Source organism: Alligator sinensis, unplaced genomic scaffold (assembly GCF_000455745.1).
Source record: "Alligator sinensis unplaced genomic scaffold, ASM45574v1 scaffold301_1, whole genome shotgun sequence".
In the NCBI taxonomy this organism is placed as follows: domain Eukaryota; kingdom Metazoa; phylum Chordata; order Crocodylia; family Alligatoridae; genus Alligator; species Alligator sinensis.
In genome coordinates, this window is record NW_005842035.1 from 1,690,266 (window position 1) to 1,711,309 (window position 21,044).

At 43.0% G+C, this 21,044-nt stretch overlaps 1 protein-coding gene across 1 annotated transcript in view; it reads left to right on the forward strand.

The window, feature by feature from the left end:
- Nucleotides 1–655: 655 nt before the first annotated feature.
- The window catches only part of LRCH3 (leucine rich repeats and calponin homology domain containing 3), a 51,345-nt gene continuing 30,956 nt past the window's right edge, over nucleotides 656–21,044 (forward strand). Inside the window, exons 1-9 of the mRNA XM_025202749.1 lie at nucleotides 656–695; nucleotides 1,777–1,921; nucleotides 5,929–6,055; nucleotides 8,250–8,355; nucleotides 8,550–8,686; nucleotides 9,514–9,623; nucleotides 11,144–11,278; nucleotides 16,685–16,778; nucleotides 17,569–17,689. Of these exons, the coding sequence (XP_025058534.1) occupies nucleotides 656–695; nucleotides 1,777–1,921; nucleotides 5,929–6,055; nucleotides 8,250–8,355; nucleotides 8,550–8,686; nucleotides 9,514–9,623; nucleotides 11,144–11,278; nucleotides 16,685–16,778; nucleotides 17,569–17,689 (1,015 nt within the window). The remainder of the gene's footprint in view (nucleotides 696–1,776; nucleotides 1,922–5,928; nucleotides 6,056–8,249; nucleotides 8,356–8,549; nucleotides 8,687–9,513; nucleotides 9,624–11,143; nucleotides 11,279–16,684; nucleotides 16,779–17,568; nucleotides 17,690–21,044) is intronic.

Here is a 21,044-nt window from a genome sequence, read left to right on the forward strand (position 1 = left end):
TTTAAACCTGACAGCCATTCTTTGCAGTTGAACCACTTAAGTACCAGTTCTTTTTTAAAAAAGAGCTTTACTTCTTTGCTCCATCATCTGCACTAGCTTCTGTTTTTCTCAGCACCATTGTAAATGTTGAATTAGGCTTATAGCCCCTAATATGTTTGGGTCCTACCTATGTTGAAAGCCTCTTCTTTTTTTTTAGGTGAAGGTGAGATAAGCTTAGGTACTTAATCTTAACAATCTCTTTCCTCAGCCAGGAAAAAGCTGGTAGTAGCACGTTATCAGTCAGAAGACCTTTACTTTTAAAAAAGTTTCCTTCCTGGGTTTAAAGGGACCTGGAAGGCACACTGCAAGGTCTGCTTGATTTACCAGCCTTCTGAGGACAGGGTCATTTGAACAGGTACATTGAAGGATAAAGATGGAAATTGTTGATTCCAAGTGGATGAAGAAATTACAACTGTTCGGCTCTTCTTCTAAGTCTTGCATTTCTTCTTATAACTGTTGCATATGTTGACTCTATAGTAATCGCATCTTGTCATTAAGAATGAAAAAAAGTAGTGGTTAATTTTTTTTTTTTCAATCATGTACAATAATAATTCAGGTTGATTATATAGTTTGACTTGGCTATAGTAGATGTTTGCTGTTGAAGAGGTAAAGCGTCATGCAGTTTGTTAAACTGACAGTCACTCAGAAGGAAATGAGTACCCATGTGAAACAACCTCTCTGGCCCATAGTGGTAGATGTACCTCTGGGTTAGCACAGAGAATGAGGGTGTGTGAGGAAGCTGCTGCAGCAGACGCGTGTTATGGGAATTGTCCTTTGGCCTTTGTGAGCACAAGCTTTTCCTTGCTCTTCTCAAAAACAAAAACTAAAGCTAAGTCACTTGACAGCTGAAAGAACACAGTGCAAAGGCACGATGCTGGTGACCATTACTATTTTATACATTTACAGTTCACAATTAGAGCATGGTTGTTGGCCCGGGGGGGTGGAGTCCTTGACTAGTCAAAACCAAAAATTGTGCATCAGTTTTAACAAACTGTTAATTAGGAGAGGTTTCTTGGGGGCACCCAACTCTAGGGCCCTAGTAGCCCAGTGACTAGGATGGTTCCCTAGAATATGGGCAGTATTGGTTGGAGCCTTTGGCTGGCCTAATCCAGACCAGGGTTTTAACTTGGTGATTGTCCAAACCACCAAACTATCCACTGCTTTGGAGGGGTTTTTTTCCAAGCTCCATTGTTTGGACTTTCCCCTGTAATGTGTTGTTAATTGGACCAGGGACTGGAATCTATCTTCCACATCCTAGGTGCCTGGCATTGAACAGTTCCTCTCTGTTTTTGGTCCAGTGAATGTTCAATTACTTACAAAGTAGAACAACTCCAACGGGAGAGATTGAGACCCAGTCCAGAAGAGACCGTAGCGTGGGGCTTAGAGCACTCCCTTGGGATATGACAGACCCAGAATCAACTCCCTGGTCTGAACAGAGCAAGACAGGGCTTCAAGCACAATCTCCCATGTCCCTGACGATTTCCCTAACCACTAGGCAGCTGGTTCTTTGAAGTTGGGTTAAACCGTATGTGCTCATGCTCTGATTTTGCATGTAAAACTTAAAAAGGTCTGGGTTCGCTTCTGTTGTAGAATGGGAACCCTAATGGGGACATAACGTTTCCAACCACCTGTCCCTCCAGTGTGCAAGGCAATGTCCGCTTGTGGAAGCACAATCCTTGCCCCGTGCAGTCACACTCGGGCTGTTTGGTGAACATTTATCTTTCCTTTTTTCCGCAGATTTGTCACGGAACAGACTCTCCGAGCTTCCAGCAGAAGTTTGTCACTTTGTTTCCCTGGAGAGCCTTAATTTTTACCAGAACTGCATTCGTTACATCCCCGAGGCCATATTGAACCTGCAGTCCTTGACGTTTCTAAATATCAGGTAACCATCACCTTGAAAACTTGATTTCGTATCAGCAGTCTACATTCACACAAACTTTTGCAACTTTAGTAGATGACGCAAACACAATGTATAACCTGTCCCCTATGATAATGTGGATTATCTAATCCACCAGCCTGGACCATTCTTTTTCATTTACCTTGATCAAGAGACACCAGCCAATAATAATTTTAACTTTTGGCACTTTGGGATTGCTGCACACTGCCTGCAGTCTTATTTTCTATGCAGTCAGCATTCCTCCTTTATGAGTTCAAACAGGTTCCATCTGTTCAGTTTTACAGATCTGATGGCACAGGAAATATAAATTGCCTGTTTGTTCTGATTAACAAATCTGGAATCTTTCTTCTTTCTCTTCCTTTGATTCTTCCTGTCCCTGCCCAGGTCTGTGATCAGAAAAGATTTATTGATTTTTTTCGTTCTTTATATTCTCTTATTACCCTGTAAATGAGACCTCTTGGGTTTCTGCATGTTAAAAGTAACAAAAGGGGAAAGATGACTTTTCTGACAAAGCCAGCATCTGGGACTCGAGAGATCCTGTTGCTGCCCCTGATGCAAAGTCATTTGTGTGATCCTAAGCAAGTCATTTCACTTTGGTCCCTCATTTTCCCCATCTGTAAACTGATGATATCTACCCTGAATCAGTAATGTTCATAAAGTGCTTTGAAATGCTGAGATGGGATGTGCTATAAAGGTGCAAGAATATTTATTGTTATAAGAAATCACAATGATAATAAATAAGTGTATGTTTACTGTGATAAGCATTAGTGCTTATAAACATTTGCATCTCTGTCTTGCATGGTTTTTTATTTGCTGTGTGTGAGACCCATGCAACGAGAACAACCTGATTATGCAAGGAAAATTGTTGTTTTTTGAAATGGTATGCAAAGTGCTCCATGTAAATAAACTAAAGAAAAATCGGAATCTTTCTTTAATCTGATAGTTGTAGTAATTTTGGGTGTTTGGATAAATTAAAACTGTGTTCAGGAGTCTCTTTTTTTTTTTTTTTTTCTTCTAATGAGCCGTGTCTATTTAACTGGAGCCATTGGGTTGTCTTTGCACCTGAATTTATTTAATAATTGTACTTAATTTAAAATTATGACCTGTGATAGTTCCAGGGCACTTGTAGATTTTTAACAGAGCATCCTGGCTCCTTAATTGGTAGCAGTAGGAAATTGCTAAAGAGTCTTGAAGTGTTTTGCAGGGTGTTAGCTTAAATAAAGTAGGAAAAATGACCTCTGGCTAGGTTTTTCAAGATCTTTTGAGACTTGTATGTATTCATTTAATTTATTATGAGACCCTTGCTTCTCCTTGTGCCTGCAAACTTCTACAGTAACCAAAGGGTCAGGCTCACATAAGGAGGAACAGGTCATGGAAATAACATAGCATGGACTGTTGCTTGATGGGAGTGGATCCTGCCACTGAATAAATTTAGCAGATTCCGTGGTAAAGCCATGTAGATAAATACTGTCAAATTAAAGTTTCACTTAAGTATCTGGGTACCTCAATTTAATCACTCCTTTCAAGCAAGCAACATTGGGTACATAGTTTGTTTCAAAATCTTGGTGGTCCTGTTTGGACTTTAAATAATATTTCAAAGAAAAGGTCAGTTAAAATAAGTCTGATTAGGGAAAGGGAATCTGAGTTAAGAAAACTGTCATCTTTGGGTCTGTCTAGCTTCACAAAATGAATGTCTGAAGCAGTTTTCAGTATGCAGAGACTTTTACAATATAACTGTTAACACAAGGGAAATACTTTCATACTTGCTTGTCTTAAGCTGTAAGGAATGGACTAATGATACTAAGAAATACTGTTTTAAGAGACTGATTTGAAACTAGAAGGTCACAGACTGACACTGAGGAGACAACTGGCAATTGCACAAATTGGTCAAAATTTCTTTGTTCAAGTGCTGTTTGTCGTATGAGACACATTGCTGAAGTCAGAGGAAGTAAACCGTATAAATCTGTCCAAGATATAGCTGGACAATCTCTTTTTGTATGTGAGAGAATAGAGAACAAGAGAAGCAGCCAGTAATTTAATTTGTAAGTCTGAGAGAAGCAAACAGTTTCTTGGGGTTTTGAGTAAGTTATATATTAAAGTGGGCAGGGATTTTTACTCTCTGAAAATCTGTATAATTCAGAAATAGTTTCAGTTCAACCTTCAGTACAGTGAAAGAATAATTGTCTGTTTCTTTTTAATGGAAATTGCACATGGGTAAGATGTGTAACTGAAACTATTTCGTTTAATGAACAAAGTAAATGACCAGTATTTTTTCAAGTTAAAGTAAGCTAAAAGTAAAGCCACCACTTGCACAGTGTCAACAGTTGATTCAATTTGAACTTCAGTATGGACTAATTACTCCTGCATGGTAATTTGTTTGCCCATTTGCCTTGGGCTTTAGGTGGATGCACCTTGCATATTAATGACAAATATGAAATGTGCATTAAGATTTTTTTAATCTGATGCATCATCTGGTCTGATAAATTTCACTTGTTCTTTGGAGTTTCCTTTCTAAATGCCTTGAAAAGCAAGACCTCACTGCCTAGATTAAGGAAGTTGCTCCTCGACTCTCTAAATTAGGGTAAGAGATGATTAGCAATGGATTGAGGTGCAAGACAAGAAAGTAATAAATGATAAAGGTCACACATCTCGGCTTAACTCAAGCTCTGTGGAGTCTTATCATAAAATAGTCTACTAGTCTTTGTGTAAATTGTAGATATCTACCAACTCTAAAAAGAGATGGTCAGGAAAGAAATGCATCTCTGCACAACTTGCAACTTTTTAGTGATGTTTAGGGAATTCCCATTTAAGCACACTGTATTATGGACTTTTCAGAGGTTTTTGGATAAATCTTGAATGCATTTGTCTACATCTGCTTAATTGTCTGATGTGCTTGTAGCAGTGTTGTACCTTCTTGTTGCACTTCAGCTGGATGTAATAGTCTGTATTAGAAACAATATTTTAAGTATGCAGAGCCCTCAGTCACAAGCAGCTGCTGATACTGGTAAAAAAAACCAGCACACACTTTGCATCAAGCATTACCCCTTTGCCAGTTTAATTTTGCTTATGTTCCTTTTTTGTTTTATGGTGTGTATTGTAGGAGTAGGATATGAGTCAGAGGCGGATTTCCTATTGCTGTGATCTCTAGCAGGTGCATTTCAAATTATTATACCATGTTGCTAGCTGGCATTGATTCCTCCGCTGCACAGGAATAGAATTTTACAGTGGAAAATCTAGACTTCAGACGCTGAAAAAACAATGCCATGTTTTGTCAAACATGGTTTTTATAGCTGATCCAAACCTCAGTTGAAGTGCCATTAACGTTCTCTCTAACTTGCAGCTCATTTCATATTGCTCTGATGTATTTGTAAACAGAAACTTTCTCTCTTGTTAACTGGCTTCATCCCATGTGATTTGTTTACTGAGGTCAGAGTCCCATCATATGACCATGCTTCTGTAGTAATAAAAACCTGAAATGTCAAACAGTGAATTGTGAAATTTTTAAATCCATTAAAAAAAATTTCACAGCTTGGACTCCATTACAAATGAATTACTTATAACACACACTTAACACTCCTGCACGAGCAAGTAAAAGCTAATTCTGCTTACACTCCCTGCATACAGACACACAATTAAAAAAAGGCAACCTGGGTTAGCTATAAAAAGTATGTGCACCATGCCTAAAAGTAGCTAGTCTCAAATCCTGCTACAAAAATGTCCTGTTCTCCCATTCTCAGGAGTTCCAAAGAGTTGAGTAGCAGACTCAGAGCTTCTGTCTACACAGACATTGGGAAAATGAAGAGTTAGAGTGAGATGTGGACAAAACTGCAGGGTACCAGGTTACCTATAATCATGTGCAGAAAGAGAATTGATGCACTTGTGTGCTGTCATAACTGAGTTTGCGGTTTTGGTATTTCTTTTTGTTGTGTTAAAGTTGGTAACTGGTCTCTTCCCGAATGCTAACTGCTTTCTTTTGTCTTCCTACCAAAAAGTCGAAACCAGCTCTCCACCTTGCCAGTACACTTGTGTAGTCTACCATTGAAAGTTTTGATAGCAAGTAATAATAAACTGGTCTCACTGCCTGAAGAAATTGGACAGCTTAGACACTTAACAGAGCTTGTGAGTATACACTTCATTTTTAGGGGTTGCAGCTTGGGCTATAATTTGCAAACCATTTGCTCTAGCAGGTTTCAGCTTCTTTCAGATAATAGATAATGCTTTTCAACTAAAGAATACAACCAATAAGATGTTGGCCCACGTGAAGTCTTTGTTCTATCATGGACTTCCCGTGTGACTTCCTTTGTGACTTCACGGGGGCTCGCTGGCTGGGCAGCAGATCTGCAAATAAGGACCTGAGGGTGACAGGGGACAAGAAGCTGGGCAGGAGCCAGCAGTGTGCCCTTGTTGCCAAGAAGACTAACGACATCCTGGGCTGCATTGGTAGGAGCGTTGCCAGCAGGTCAAGGGAAGTGATTCTTCCCCTCTACCCAGCACTGGGGAGGCCACATCTGGAGTCCTGTGTCCCGTTGTGGGCCCCCCACTTCAGAAAGGATGTTGACAAGTTGGAGAGAGTGAAAATGGTTGTGGGGCCAGGGGACATGACTTGTGAGGAAAGACTGAGGGAACCGGGCTTATTTAGTCTGGAGAAGAGAAGACCGAGGGGGATTGAATAGCAGCCTTCAACTCCCTGCAGGGGGGTTGCAAGGATGGAGCTGGACTGGTCTCAGTGGGGGCAGATGACAGAACAAGGAGCAATGGGCTCAAGTTGCAGCAAGGGCAGTTAGGAAGAATATTAGGAAGAATTTTCTCACTAGGAGGCTGGACCTGATGATCTTGAGAGGTCCCTTCTAGCCCTAACGTCTGTGAAATCTATGAAAACATTGAAACAGGTTACCCAGAGAGGTGGTGGAATCTCCATCCTTGGAGGCTTTTGAGACCTGGCTAGACAACTTTAGCTGGGATGATGTAGTTGGGGCTGGTCCCTCTTTGAGCAGAGGGTTGGACTAGATGCAACCTCCTGAGGTCCCTTCCAACCCTCATTTTTCTATGATTCCATGAAGTCATGTAGGGCCGCACTTCTCCAGCTGTGAAATGGGGCTTCATAGCAATGCCATAGCTCACATAAACATGCTTGTATGAGAATAAATGCATTAAAGATTGGGAACAATTTGGATATTGTGGTTCTAGAATAACCTGAAGTAAGAGTCTGGAACTTATTTCTAGCAAATTCAGTGCTGCCAGACCTGCTTATTAGCCAGACATTGCCCAGTCCAGAGTAGCATTCCCTTTGCTGGCTCTGGCTTCCTGCTTCTGTCCTGAATTAGAGTAGACAGACCTGTACTAACTGGAGCCTGATGTCCCAGGTTCTCTCTGTATATGGCAGTGGCTGATATAAATGATGCTATTTGCGACAAAAATACTTTAAGCCTCCCTGATTTGAGAGTGTGGCTGGTGTCAGGGCATCTTCTTTGAGGGAACCTGGGCTGAGCACACTTCCTCCCCCCTCCCGCCCCCCAATACATTTTTAAAGAAACCCTTTTTTCCCCCACTTCAGGAAAATAGATTTATACATTTTGGGTCATGCAGATAACATACGGGGTTTGGGGTTTTTTTGCAGGGGAGGAAGGTGGGGAGGTTGTTCTTGTTTTGTATTTTGACATGTGGGGCAAGGGCTACATTTAATTTGCATGAGTATTACTTTTGTGGTGGTTGACTTCTGTACTGGCAGTTCACTTTGCATTTTATTTGGTTTGTGTATTGTCATTTGTGAAAGTGCCTCGAAGTCTTGAAGATTTTAAAAGTCCATGCAAAGTAGTCAGTCCCTGCAAATGAACTCTCAGAGTTAGCTCTTATCTCCTTGGAAATGGGAAGACTTTAGAGGAATAATTGAAGTGTATAGTAACATACTAGTTGGCCGATTTAATATACCTGGAACTGTTATTTACTTCCAGTTTTTCTGTATAATTTGTCCAAAGCCTGTATCATTTAGTGTCAGATTTCCTGGATTCTGCTCCTGGTATTACGGTTATCTAGCTGGGACACCAAAATACTGCTTCTTTATTGTGCATCCCCATTTCCAGTTCTGTAAAACGGGTATAATACTTGCCTACATCTCAGCAATGAGACTAAATTAATGTTAGCAAAGCATTTTGAGAACCTTAGGTGTGATATTATTGCTTATCTTTTCTAAGTTTATAATTAAAATAGAGCTGTCTCTCACTTAACAGAGGGGCAGGGATTGGTGTTGGGATTTTTTAAAGGGGCAGAGTGACCATATCAAAACAATAGTTCATCCAGTCGTCTTGCATTTCAGGATGTGAGCTGTAACGAAATACAGATGATACCTCCCCAGATTGGCAATCTGGAATCCTTGCGGGACCTGAATGTTAGAAGAAATCATTTGCTGCGGTTACCTGAAGGTAAGATGAACAAATGAAAGGTGGCCACGTGTAACAGCTAGATTTTTGGCATTTAGGTTCTTGTGTTAAAGGTGTGGGGGGATTTTTTGGTTTTAGAGCAAGTAGTAAACTCCATTATTACTTGACTTATGAATTCAGGCATGAAAATTTATGCTTTCTTGTTGCTTTAAAGCTGTTTTATTTTCTTTCACCAGAGCTTGCAGAACTGCCTTTGATTCGGTTAGATTTTTCCTGCAATAAAATAACCACAATCCCTGTTTGTTACCGGAACCTCAGGCATCTTCAGACAATTACACTAGATAACAACCCTCTACAGTCACCCCCTGCACAGGTGAGCTGTATTTAGGATCTAATCCATGGAACAAATCCTCCTCACCTCCCTTTTTCCTTGTTTGTCAAACTAGTGGTATCAGACGTGTTTATGGCAGGACTTCCTTTAGCTTTTTGAATTAAATCCTCATTGTAGAATTGATATAAGCAAGCAACTCTAGGTCAGAATAAGCTTTGTGGGAGAGGATGCCTGTGGGGAATTAGCAATATCTGTGCCAGTCTTTGACCTGGGAACCTAAAACTAGATGCATTGTCATTCACTTTACAATAGACTGCCCAGAATGCAGCCTGTGGGCTGAAGGCAGTGTGGTCAATGACTGACTTAAACTTTCCTATGGGACCTGCAGGTCATACCGTGGCCTCCTTTCTCTCTGTGGCAGATCAGTGGCACAAGCCAAGACGTGTAGTTTCCATGGACCCAGCGTCTATATTAAAAATGAAGATAGCTGTAATCAGCTTCACGTGATTGACATGTGAGCTTGACTTTTGGCAACCTGCCTTTGCCATTCTTACTCGGGCAGGGTTTGGTCGCTTCAGCTTTAGTGCCAAGCGGTGTAAGTTTTACTCTGTACAAATGTATGTACCTCATTGTTCACATGACAAAGCATCCTCAGCCAGCTCTCAGAAAGGGCCCCAGATGTTCTTGCAGAATGGCTTCCAGTTGATTTTATTATGTTTGGTCTTCAATATGCAGGTTTATCTAAAATGGGAGAAAGGTTAGAAGAATAGATGAAAGGTTTATTTATTGACAATTGAGCTTGCTGATTTATTAGTGGCAACTGCTAATTACTGTTCAGTCTTTTGAAACTTACAGATTCTCTTTTGTAGATATGTATAAAAGGAAAAATCCACATATTTAAATACCTGAACATAGAAGCATGTAAGACAGCTCCGGATTTGCCTGATTATGACAGGAGACCTATGGGATTTGGCTCTTGGTAAGTTGATCTGAATTCAAAATTTCCTGTTTTGACATGGTTTAGGAAAATTCTTCCAGCCTTATGAGTTTAGGATTGACAGAAACTAGATCTATGGATTGCTTGTTGATCAGTGCATTTTCACTTATAATTGTCACCTTGAAGCAGATTATTATCCGTCTCTCCCTGTGGGGTAGTCTAGTGGGGATTCAGCTAACAAAGCAGCAGAGAGGAGATTAGAAGGAAGATGTAGACAATACTACACTTAAGCCAGTGCTAAAGGGCATGTGTCTAGGAAGAGTAGTGATTTTTAGGCTATATATGCAGGGAAATTCAATTTATTTTTCAGACATTAACGTATGTTTTGGGTTCAAAAAAGATCTTGACCTTTTCCCACAGCTTACTACAGTATGAGATTGCTGAAATGTTTAGCCTCTCGTGCAGCATTTGATGATTGTCCTGCCCTAACCACAGGTGTAAATGCTGCTCTCCACCCCATTAGCAAACTGTTGTTCTTGGCAGGCTTTCATTTGGCACAAATGCTTGCCCAGTAACACAAATATTGGAGCGGGCATTTGCATCAGCTGCTCAAGTAAGATGTCTGGAGAAGAGTAGGAGTTTATTGTTTATTTATTTGTGTTAGGCAGTATAGAGAAAAGAAGGTATGGGACTACAGGAGTATCTACTCAGTGACCATCCAAAGTAGGGCTGTGCCACAGGGAATAAGCCTTCAAAGCACACGCTATTGTCTGAGAAGCAGTCGGAGCACCTGCCCCACCTTGGTGCCATGCCTAGGGACTGCACTATGACATGCCCTGCCCACTCGCTCCTCCTCAGTGTGTCCAAGAGCCTGGGAACTGAGACAGTGTAGGTGCCAAAGAATGGTCCTGAGCTCTTCAGCTTTCTGCACTGGGTGTGTTTATTGGCTTGTTTTCAAGATCACTTTGGGGATTTGGTGCATGCTGGGTAGGAGGAAGTGGGTAGAGAAGTACATCCAGCAGTGGCTTGGGACACGGTACAGTAGAAGCATAGACAACCAAGGAAACACAAACCAAAGATAAGAAGTAAAGCAAAGGAGCCAGCATAGTTGTACCAAAGAGCTGTGACAGAGGATTTGCATCACGGGCCGACAGAGAGCTCCCCTTTGGTTCTGCATCCACATTAGATAGGTTCAACACAAACACTTTGTGCACTTTACACATCTATTCAGAGTTCAGGCTCTTGGGGCAGGGACTGTGTTTGCACAGCACCAAGCACGTTAGCTTGGCTCAAAATAAATACTGTATTTACTCAAATCTAAGACAAGGGTCTGTCCCGTCATCCCATTTCCCCCCCCCAGTCAACATGGGAGTGGGAAAAGGCCCTCGTTTTAGATTTGCTTTCAAAGCGAATGAGGGGCATGCAGCTGCTGTAGCTCTAATTCTGGCCCTGAGCCTTGGTTGGGGCCACAGACAGACCCATAGCAATCTCCTGCCCCCGCTACCTCCTTGTACTTCTGCCCCCTCTTCTCCCTCCTTTCTCCCCCTTACTGCCTGGCACAGCTGGGGCTGGATTCCTTCCCAGGCACAGAGAACATGGAAACTCCGTTCCCTGCCCAGCCAGTCAGCAGCACCAACACTGTTGACTGGCCCAGCAAGGACTCTGGAAGGACGTAAAGCCCCAGCAGCATCACGACAGTAAGAGTGGGCGGAGGGGCAGAGGCTGTGGGGAGTTGGGGGTGGGGGTGTGTTGGTGGCATGGGGGTCAGGTATGTGGGAGGGGGAAGAAGTGGTCAGGGGAGCACAAGGCAAGGGGGCCACATGACCCCTACTCCCAGCCTCTGTTTTCCCCTGCTGTAGCAATGGATGTGGGTGAATTCAAGACAGCCCTCTGATAATTAGTTTCTATACCTTGAAAATTATAAAACAATTTATAAAGTTTCCATATATAAGATCTAATTACTGGGGAAACTGGTCTTGAATTTAGGGTTGACCTTAGATTTGAGTCAAAGCAGTAATAGTCATGGCAGATAAATCAGGGTATGTGTTACTAGCCTGTATGTGGGCCTAGTGAGACCACAACTGGGATGCAGTTTGATTTTTAAAGTATTGAGGCTCCTTGCTAGCTAAGCCGCGTGATATTATCTTTGACCTTTGCTGTGATAAGGAACATATTACAGAAATTAAACTGAGGCAGGGATTTAGAGAGCTGCTTTTCAGAAAGCCTAAAGAAACTAGGTCATGCTTTTTCGGTGACATAAATTGCCAAGTCTAGTGAACTGTATCTAAAGCTATTGATCTTCAACATAATGTGTTGTCATTTCTTTTGAAAAGTATAAAATCAACCACTGGACCATAGGCTTATTGACTTTATTTTGTGGTTCTCCACTGTAGTTAACTCTCCAAAGTATAACTGCTAAGGTTTTCATTTCATATGCTGAAAATAATTCACTAATTTTACCAATACTCGCAATACCAATATAAAAGGGTTGGCAAAACTCATTCAAGATGCTTCATAGAAAATTAGGGTTAGAAGGGACCTCAAGAGACCATCTACTCCAGGTGGTTGGTAAAATACAGCCCACAGGCTGGATCAAGCCTGTAGCAGGTCCCTCGGTCCCACCTGGCCCAGGTGCTGTCTGGCCCGTGATGCATCACACTGCCCCCAAGCGCGCAGTGGGGCTGGGGTGGCTCTGTGGCTGGACTGCATTTCTAGGCAGCCAGGTGGCAGCGGCTCCTTCCGGCTGCCGACAGCACTGGCCCCAGACCTATAATACTGGCAGGGACTTGCATGCAGAGCCCTGGCCTGGCCCCATCCTTTGCCTGCTCTGGACCCAGAGGGATCCGTGCATACGACCCCGGCCCACTGCATGCCTTCTCTGGACCACCAGAAGCTGCTGCTGGGCACAGGGGCAAAGTAGCTACCCCATCCTCACAACTGCTGGGCCCTTCTTGCTGGAGCTTCCCAGAGCCTGTACCCAGGCTGCCTTGCAGCTCATCTGCCCTGCCACTCTGCCCCTCTGTGCAACCTGGAGCCGGCAGTGGTGGCAGCAGAGAGGAGCTGCAGGGCAGCCTGGGCTTGAGGTCTGGGTGGCTGCAGCAAGAAGGGCCCAGCAGCAGTGAGGGGGAGGCAGCTGCTTTTCCCCAGTGCTCAGCAGCACCTTCTGCCCAACCACCACCACTGCTGCCACTGCTCAGCATGGCTAGGCTGGTGCGGAGCAAGCAGGCCAGGGTCGGGCCTGTGCGTGTGGGTCCCAGCTGGTCCAGAGCTGGTCTGCTTCGGCCAGGACAAGTCCACAGCAGATGCAGGGTGGGCTCTGGGCCCAGGCGCTCAGCTGCTGCTGGATGCTGGGGCGGTGGCATGGGCTCAGGCTGTTATGGGGAGGAAGGGGAGTGCTGATCGGCCTGCAGCAGTTCCTCAGAACTGCCTATGTGGCCCGTAGGCCCAAATAATTGCCCACCCCAGTCCGGTTTCCTACACAAAGCAGGACTATTCCCAGCTATATCATCCTAGCCAAGGCTTTGTCTAGCTGGGTCTTAAAAACCTCCAAGGATGGAGATTCTTCTGGAGTCTGCTATGAATTTCATTTCCATCATGTGTGGAATGAGCTTCAGCTGTCTGGTATTTCCCTGGACACCCATCCCTATTGGGCATCTGAAAAGTTCTTGCGCCAGGACACGGTCTAAAAAATGGAGCTGAACTGCCTGAAAAAGAGGGTGACAGGACTCTGCTTGTTCACCTGCTCATTGTCATGTACCAACCAGCTTCAGTTATTCCCCGTGTGGTTTCATGTGCATGTTGAGCAAGTGCATGTGAAAAAGATGACCTTTTGCCCCAATCAAAATCTAGAATTTGGGAGATGAACAGAACGATTCAAAAACAGGATAGTATACGTACTCCAGTTAGCATCCACAGGCAAGTCAGCAGAGTTTTCTGATCCGAGTTACCAAAGGTTGTTGCATCTGATCTGTATCTGCTGCTAAGAGGTTATCTGGTCCCCCTAGTGAGGTTGAGAAAGCATGGAATTAAACTTGAGGAGTAAAGTCTGTCTTGCTGCAAAGCTGGTTTCAAAACTAGGGTTTTTAGTGCTTTCTTACTCATATACAAACTTCTCTGATGAAGCGGACAGAGCTGTAGCATGCAAGCTATACCACAACACGGTCAGCATCGCTGTATCATTGTACTTCCTGATTACAGAACACTTTTTAAACATATAAATATTTCTAATAAAACTAAGCCAGTTCCTTGTCGTTTTAGATGATGACTGTTTCAGTTTACCAGAATAAAACCTTGACCTTAACAGTGTCTGCAGACTCTGATAATGTTCTCCAAAATTTATCCTGTAGTAGTCTCCAAACCAGTGTCTCAGTTGCAAGACTGCAATTTGGAGCACTCAAGAGCATGACTGAATGGAAAACAGAACAGCAATGGCCTCTGGGAGCTTAGCATTAGCTTTGACATTAAGGTAGGGAGGCGAGGTCTGGAGCAGAAGCATTAAACGTCTCAAGTACTGGCACATGGATGAGTAGGAATCCTTGGACTAGTTAAGTTTGGAAAAGCTCTCATAACCGTAGTCTCAATATAGAAATATGTGCATGTATCATGATGTGGCTTTGGAGCTCCGGCTGTAAGTGAATAAGTGATTTTTATGGATATATTCCATTTCAGTGCCAAAAGCCTTTTTTAGGCAGTGGATTTTAGAGTTGTTATTACCATTCTCAGATAGTTAGCTCCTCTGCCTTTAGCTTTATGCCTTGCATGTAGCACCCCAGGTGTTCTGTAATCCCCCCAGAAATGCTCTGCGGAAGAGCTAATTACTTAATCCTTGTTTGTCACCAGTTGGTCAGTAAGGAATAATCTCTGTACTCTCAGCTGATTTCATAAAAGCTGTTGTCTGGCAGTCAGTAACCCTTGTTTTCAGATTACTCTGAATCCTGGAAATGGAAAGTATGGTTTGAGGTAGAAAGGAACTGTGATTTTGAATTTGTTAGTTGTCAGAGAGATTCAGTGCTAGATGACAAGGTTCTTTGGGTAAATGTGATGTCTTGTATTAGACCAACTAAATAGTTGGAAAAATTGTTCTTTGTGACAAATGAAATGTTTCTCGCATGTTTTAACTGAGTGGGATAGAAATGTAACAATAGTGGTTTTGTTGGATTGAAACTGATAAATGAAGAGTTACTTGGACACTTTGGTTTTAATTAATTATTTAGGTGAAAACCTGATTCTCTAGATTCTGTTGCAATTAAAATGGAATTATAGTGGCAGACCCCATGGAAACCAGCTTCTTTCTCCCTTTACAGCCTCTAAACACCATGTTATTAATCCAGTATTTCCTTACTGTGAACCCTTATCTCTTAAATACAGTCACTCTGTAGACAATGTATTTTGCTGTCTGAATCATTTTTTCTATTCCTTACCTGGACTACAGTATTACCTTTATCTGTATTATACTTTTTTAGGTTGTCCTTTTGCTCCAACGGTACAACAAGCTGAGTAGCTGGTAGTCACCGGGCTACTATAGGCATTTTTTTCTGTTTCTGTAAAAAGAAATTTCTGACACAGACGAATACATATGAAAAAGCAAATTTTTTAAAATTACCTTGAGCATATTCACGATTTGTTCTGCTTCCCTCTACCCAAAAGAAGGGGAGGTATTTTTTTCCATATTTCTGCTGCGGGTCCATAACCCATATCTTTTTGCTCAGCATACAGGTCTGCATCCATGGAGCCTTACTGTCTCAAACAAAGTTTGGAGCAGGCTCGAAAGGATACCTACACTGGGTCCTTTCGCAGGCCCAGCTCTGGGTCTGGACATAAGAATAAGTGTCAGGCTGTTGCACTTGGCTGCTTTCCTTCGCTGTCACTATGTCATGTCTGTCTAGAACTGCAAATTGCACAGGACAAGTTGCCTGTCGCTTATTTCTGTGAAGCACCCTGCACACTTAGGGGTGCTTCATAAATAATGCTAACGACAGACATTTTAAACTAAGTATTTCCTGGATAAGGGGGGGAGTTTAAAGAGAGTGACAACTTGAGAGAGATAGCAGGGAGAGAATGACCTGCAATTAGCTGTGCTTGGGTGGAGCCTTCAGCTTCCTGAAGCTCTTCCTTGTGTATTATGCAGCAATTGCTATTTGTTGGGATTCTCCCCCAGGGCACTGGGTGCCAGCAGGACAGTTGATCCATTGTGACATGCCATCTGCAGTGGATCAGACAAGTCCCATTGTTACGTTGTCGCTGTGGCAGTCTGCAGCAGTTGCCAGACTTGACATCTGTGATGGTCCACACTGCTGAATTGTGTAGCCTCTGTGCCTGCTTAGAGCAGGAAGAGTCTCGTATAGCCCCTTATAATATGCATTATATTTTAACCCCTTGTAGCACTTATGTAATAGCACATTTGTCTTTTAGACATGCTGTTGACAAAGTCAACTTAATGGGTGAAGACTAAATGTGTGCTGTATATCACTCAAGCAGTGATGTATTATTTAAAACGCATTTTTAGCATCTATATATGGAGCCATTTAGATGATTAACACATGGTACAGAAAAGAGATGTATAATGCATGTGCATTATATATTGTCATGCTTCTTCCAAGAGATGCACTCTCATACAATTATGTGTCTGTGGAATAAGCATGCTTATGTGCTTGTGAGATTACTTATGAAAAAGTGGGTTCTTTGAAGGAGAGCAGAAGAGTCATTCAGTTAAAACACCCAAGTCTCTCTCACAAACTAAATAGACTTGCTGAAGGAAAGATATTAATAGGCCAGTTTGCAAAGGAATCACCTTTATCAGGATTGTGTTTTGGATGGTGTGTGGCAAGGCTAAATTCATACTGTCAGATCAGCTCTTCCAAGACCGGGACAGATGCATTGGGTCAGACAGTAGGCTAACAGATGGTAATGTTTGTATTTGGAAGATTATATCCTCTTAGAATATATTATGCATAGCAAATACAATATGACGACTTGTAATATGCTGAGCTAGTGGTTACCATTCACTTCAGCTAAGTAGCTAATTCGGGCTTTTAGCTCTTTAACAAACAACAATTTTTCCATGATATTTGACATGCCAGTAATACAAATGATCTGCTTGACAGTCATGAGGAGCTGTACTCGGGTCGTCCTTATGGAGCACTAGATTCTGGCTTCAATAGTGTGGACAGCGGAGACAAAAGATGGTCAGGGAACGAAGTAAGTGTAGTTTTCTTCTTCTTGGGGTAATACTGTGTAGAAAAGAGGCATAACGTGGAAGTCTGAATATGCGAGGGAACTCACTAACATTAGTGCAACTCTAAAGTGTCATTTCCTTATTAATATTTTTATTGAGACATCTTTTAAAAATATGCTACATTAATACTAGCCTACTCCACTAGGAGAATTATGGAAGGTCATGCTAGTTGTTGTATCGTGTCATAATTTGTGCAGCTCCTGGTTCATTAAACAAAATCAAGTAAGCAGCTTTTTTAAAATTAACGAAGGTTCTCAGTGCGATGACTTTCAGTTTCCCAATTTACATGTAGCTTTTCAAAGGGCAGAAGTGTATCTCTGCTATTTAAGAGTCACAGGAAAGAGGAGGCTGTCTCTTGCTCTCAGGAGACGGACAGCTCCTGTGTCCTTTTGGGGAAACAGCAAATGGCAGCAGGTCAGGCCTGGCGTGTTCATGGGAGCCCTGGGCTCCATGCGTGTCCTCAACCCCAGACTGGTGGCATTCAAGGATCTTGACCACCCCCACCTTGGGTGCGTGTTGTCTATCCATGCAGTTTTGAAGGAAAAGTAAATTAAAGTTTTGGACAGGCTGTTCATGGCCCTCGATATAAAAGCAGCACATTTTAGTGAGAGATCCCTGGGAATTCGTCTTTGTGAGAGCAGTGCCCAGCGGGAAGGTCAGAATAAGAAGCCCAGGGAAGGGTAAAGATAACTGAACATGTATGCCTGCAGCGAGAGGGGCTGCTTCTTGACTGTCACTGTTTGTTTTGTAAAGCCTACAGATGAGTTCTCAGACCTCCCTCTGCGAGTGGCAGAGATCGCTAAAGAGCAGCGACTGCGGAGAGAAAATCAATACCAGGAGAACCGAGGGAGTGCTGTTGTGACTAATGGTGGAGGTAAACATCTGATTGTACATGTTGAAGCTCCAAAGTGCGTATCTGCTCTAGGCAATAGGCTCTTTGAGGGAAAAGGTGTCACGGAGGACTCAGTTATATTTATCATTACACTAAAAAGCTGCATTCGTAGCATGCTTTTAAGATCATGACATTTACCAGACTTAAACACATCTTAGACAACTTTACTCCAGCCTCTTTTTTGCAAAAGGCTCTATGAAACTGCCTTCAATCATGTGATTCCCTGCTATTGTAACCTACAAAATATTGGCACTCGTAGGCTGCATCCACACAAGCGTGGGCATTTGGTTCCCTCAGGGAAAACTAGCAGTGGGACACCTTGTGCCACTGCTAGTTGTCCCCAGGGAATGCCTGTGCCATGCACCCTCTGGCATGTGGCTGGTTTCCCCTGCTGGGATAGGGGAGGCTAAGGCATCCTGGGGCTGCAGCAGAGGAAATCCTGCCGCTGCAGCAGCGGCAATCCTGCCGTGCAGAGTCTGGCTGGCAGCTGGAGCATGGCTCTGGCCAGCCAGGCTCCAGTTTTGAGTGGCACATGCTGTCCCCATGTGTGCTACTCCACTTTTTTTGCACGTGGGGTGTTTTTTTTTTTTGACCCCTGGGTCAAACCCCCTCCCTGCACTGCTCCCTTGCAGCATGGAGAACAGCTGAATGTGTGGTATGTGGTGCCACAGACGTGTCTGCAACACCACATACTGCACAGCCACACTCGTCTGGAGGCAGCCGTGAGGCCATCAAGGATGGGAACATTTACTGCATACATCTCTGCCACTTGAGCAAAAGGATTTCATGGATAGCATGGGAGATTGTCACCCTCTACATGCACCAATACTTGAGGGCACTGAGACAGTTTACCAAAGGATTCCCTATTTTACTAAAAGCAGAGGGGTGCTGAGATTCAGGAATCCCAGGCTGTGAACAGGTTGTTTTAGCAAGCATAGACTTTTGTCCTTCCCCTGCAGTGTGATCCCTATCATCCCATTCCCTCCAGCCTCACCGTCTTCTCTCTTTTCTGCCTACTAGTTTCTTGTCCTAGTCCTCATCTGCTCATGAGGACTTTCATCTTAGTACCAGCTGACTGGCCTGGTACATGCTAATTCCTGGTACCATCCCTTTCTTAGTTGATTGATCAGTCTCCTCCATTGTAGCCTATGCTGATCCCCAATCACATTCCCTTTCCTCGCCGTCTGCTGGCTTCCCTGCATGCAGGGTGAATAAAAATCAGTGATTTTTTTTTTTTTTAATGGATTTTTTATTTAAATCAGATTTTTAAAATTTTAAATCAGATTTTTTATTTTTTTTTTAATCATCAATAAAATAGTAAATTTCTCTCTCATTTAAAAAATAACAGTTTCAATTAAATCTCATCACAAGCATGCTAAACCTACACTTACAGTCTCATAACAATGAGTTAATGGCTCTGTCACACTCACAGACATTAAGTTACCTACCAATCAGACATGGTTTGGTATCGTTTGGGATTATTCACTCAAAGCTAAGAAATCGACTGGGAGTTGAAAAAGCAGGTAAACTGTTATTTCTGTTTCGGGCTATGAATAAAAATGACAGTAAGAGTGGGGTGGATGAGATCTAGTTGTAGAAGTTTTAAGGACAGCCTGTTTAGTGTTGTGATGACGTGTCTGTCAGAGTTGGTAAAATTTGAAAATTAAAAAAAAAAAGAGTTTAAGGACAGATGTAAAATGCTGTATTGACTTGTAAATTTAACATGCTCTAGCGATCAGATTTGCGCCATTGTTTAAGAAATACGTGAATAAGTATCAGTGGAAAACTTGATTTAAATCAGGGGGTTTCTCTTGGTGATTTAAATCAGTGATTTAAATCGCCTTGATTTTAAATCAATCCACCCTGCCTGCATGTGCTCCTCATCCACTCTTTTACCCTGGCTCCTCCCCAGATCTGCCTCCCCTCTCCATCACCTTCCTATCCCGTTCATTCTCAGTCTTTCTGTACAGAGGGTCCCAGTCTCCCTGAGCTCTTTTCCACCATCCTTGGCCCCAATCTCCTTACCGAGCCAATCTGCCTTTCTACCTCAACTCTTAGTTTCCTGTCTTCCGCCTCAAGCAGCCTCTGATCCCAGTCTCCCCTCTTCTCCCTCGGCTTTTTCTTCCAGTTGCCTCGTCTCAGGCACATTTGTATTTTTCCTTAGTCTCATTCTTAGAAAAGACTAATCCATTTTTGGCTGAAATAAAAAGATGATGATAAAACAAAAACACAGCCAAAACAGTTACATCTTGGCAAAGCTATAAGAAGGGAAGCGTTGCACAACCTTAATAACACACTGTGCTGCCAGCCCCACCTACGATAGCAACTTTAATTTGTTCTAGGGCTTTTCATACAAATGGCATGTCGAAGTCCTGACTAGTAGCGTGGAGCGTGATAAGTTTATGAAAGGAATTATGTGGTGCCATTGCAAGTCGTTTGAGTTACGTGGCCGAGAGAGAGAGGTTTTCAACTGAGATTTGGAAAAGATGGAGGAGATTCCACGAGGAAGGAAGACTCAGGAAAGGTGCTTTGAGTGGCTGGAGTGACGCAGTGCAACGAGGGTGAGAGAGAACTGTCCTAGTCAAGCCAGGGAGAGCTAAGGGCAGGGGGGCAGACTGCAGTAATTTTGGTAGGACAGCCCTTTCAAAATGCCTGCATCTCCCCCCATTTATAGTCCTCTGCCTGTGTCATATCTTCATCTGTGTTACCATGAGCTGTCTGGTAAGGGGTGATGGAGAGCAGTGCATTAGGGCTTGGGGAGTTGGTGTTAGGGAGTCTTCACAGTGCTCTGGATGTCTTGTCTAGCAGCTCGGTGTTCTTCACCAGGATCCTTGTTTGCTGTCTTGACACCAACCCCCCTTTTCAGAACCTTACAGAAGCAGTGGTGCATAAGGAAATGCCCCAGATAGCATCCTGGCCTTCGGGGGTTGCTGAAGAGGGAAATCAGTGAGAACAGAACTGTGCCCTGCCCTTCACACTCCCATCTCATTTCAGTGGTTCCCTATTTTTTGCTTCCTTCCTCTTTTTTAAGTAAAACTTCTGCACTCTTTGGGTTTGACTGGCATAATTGCATACTTTCCAGGCTTAGAGCAGTCATACACAGCTAGCTATTCTCTTATGTTTTTATTCTGGTCAGAGTCTGTCTAGGTTTATGCTGGTAGGATCATAGGAAAGGAGGGCTGGAAAGGGACCTCATGAGACCTAGTACCGCACTGCTTTGGGGGCAGGTTCCATCATTATAATGTTTGAAGAAGGAATTGCTAAACCCTGCTGAAGTGAGCAAAGGTCATGAAAGACTATCTATCTAACTGTAGCCTATTATAATTCATCAATTTGT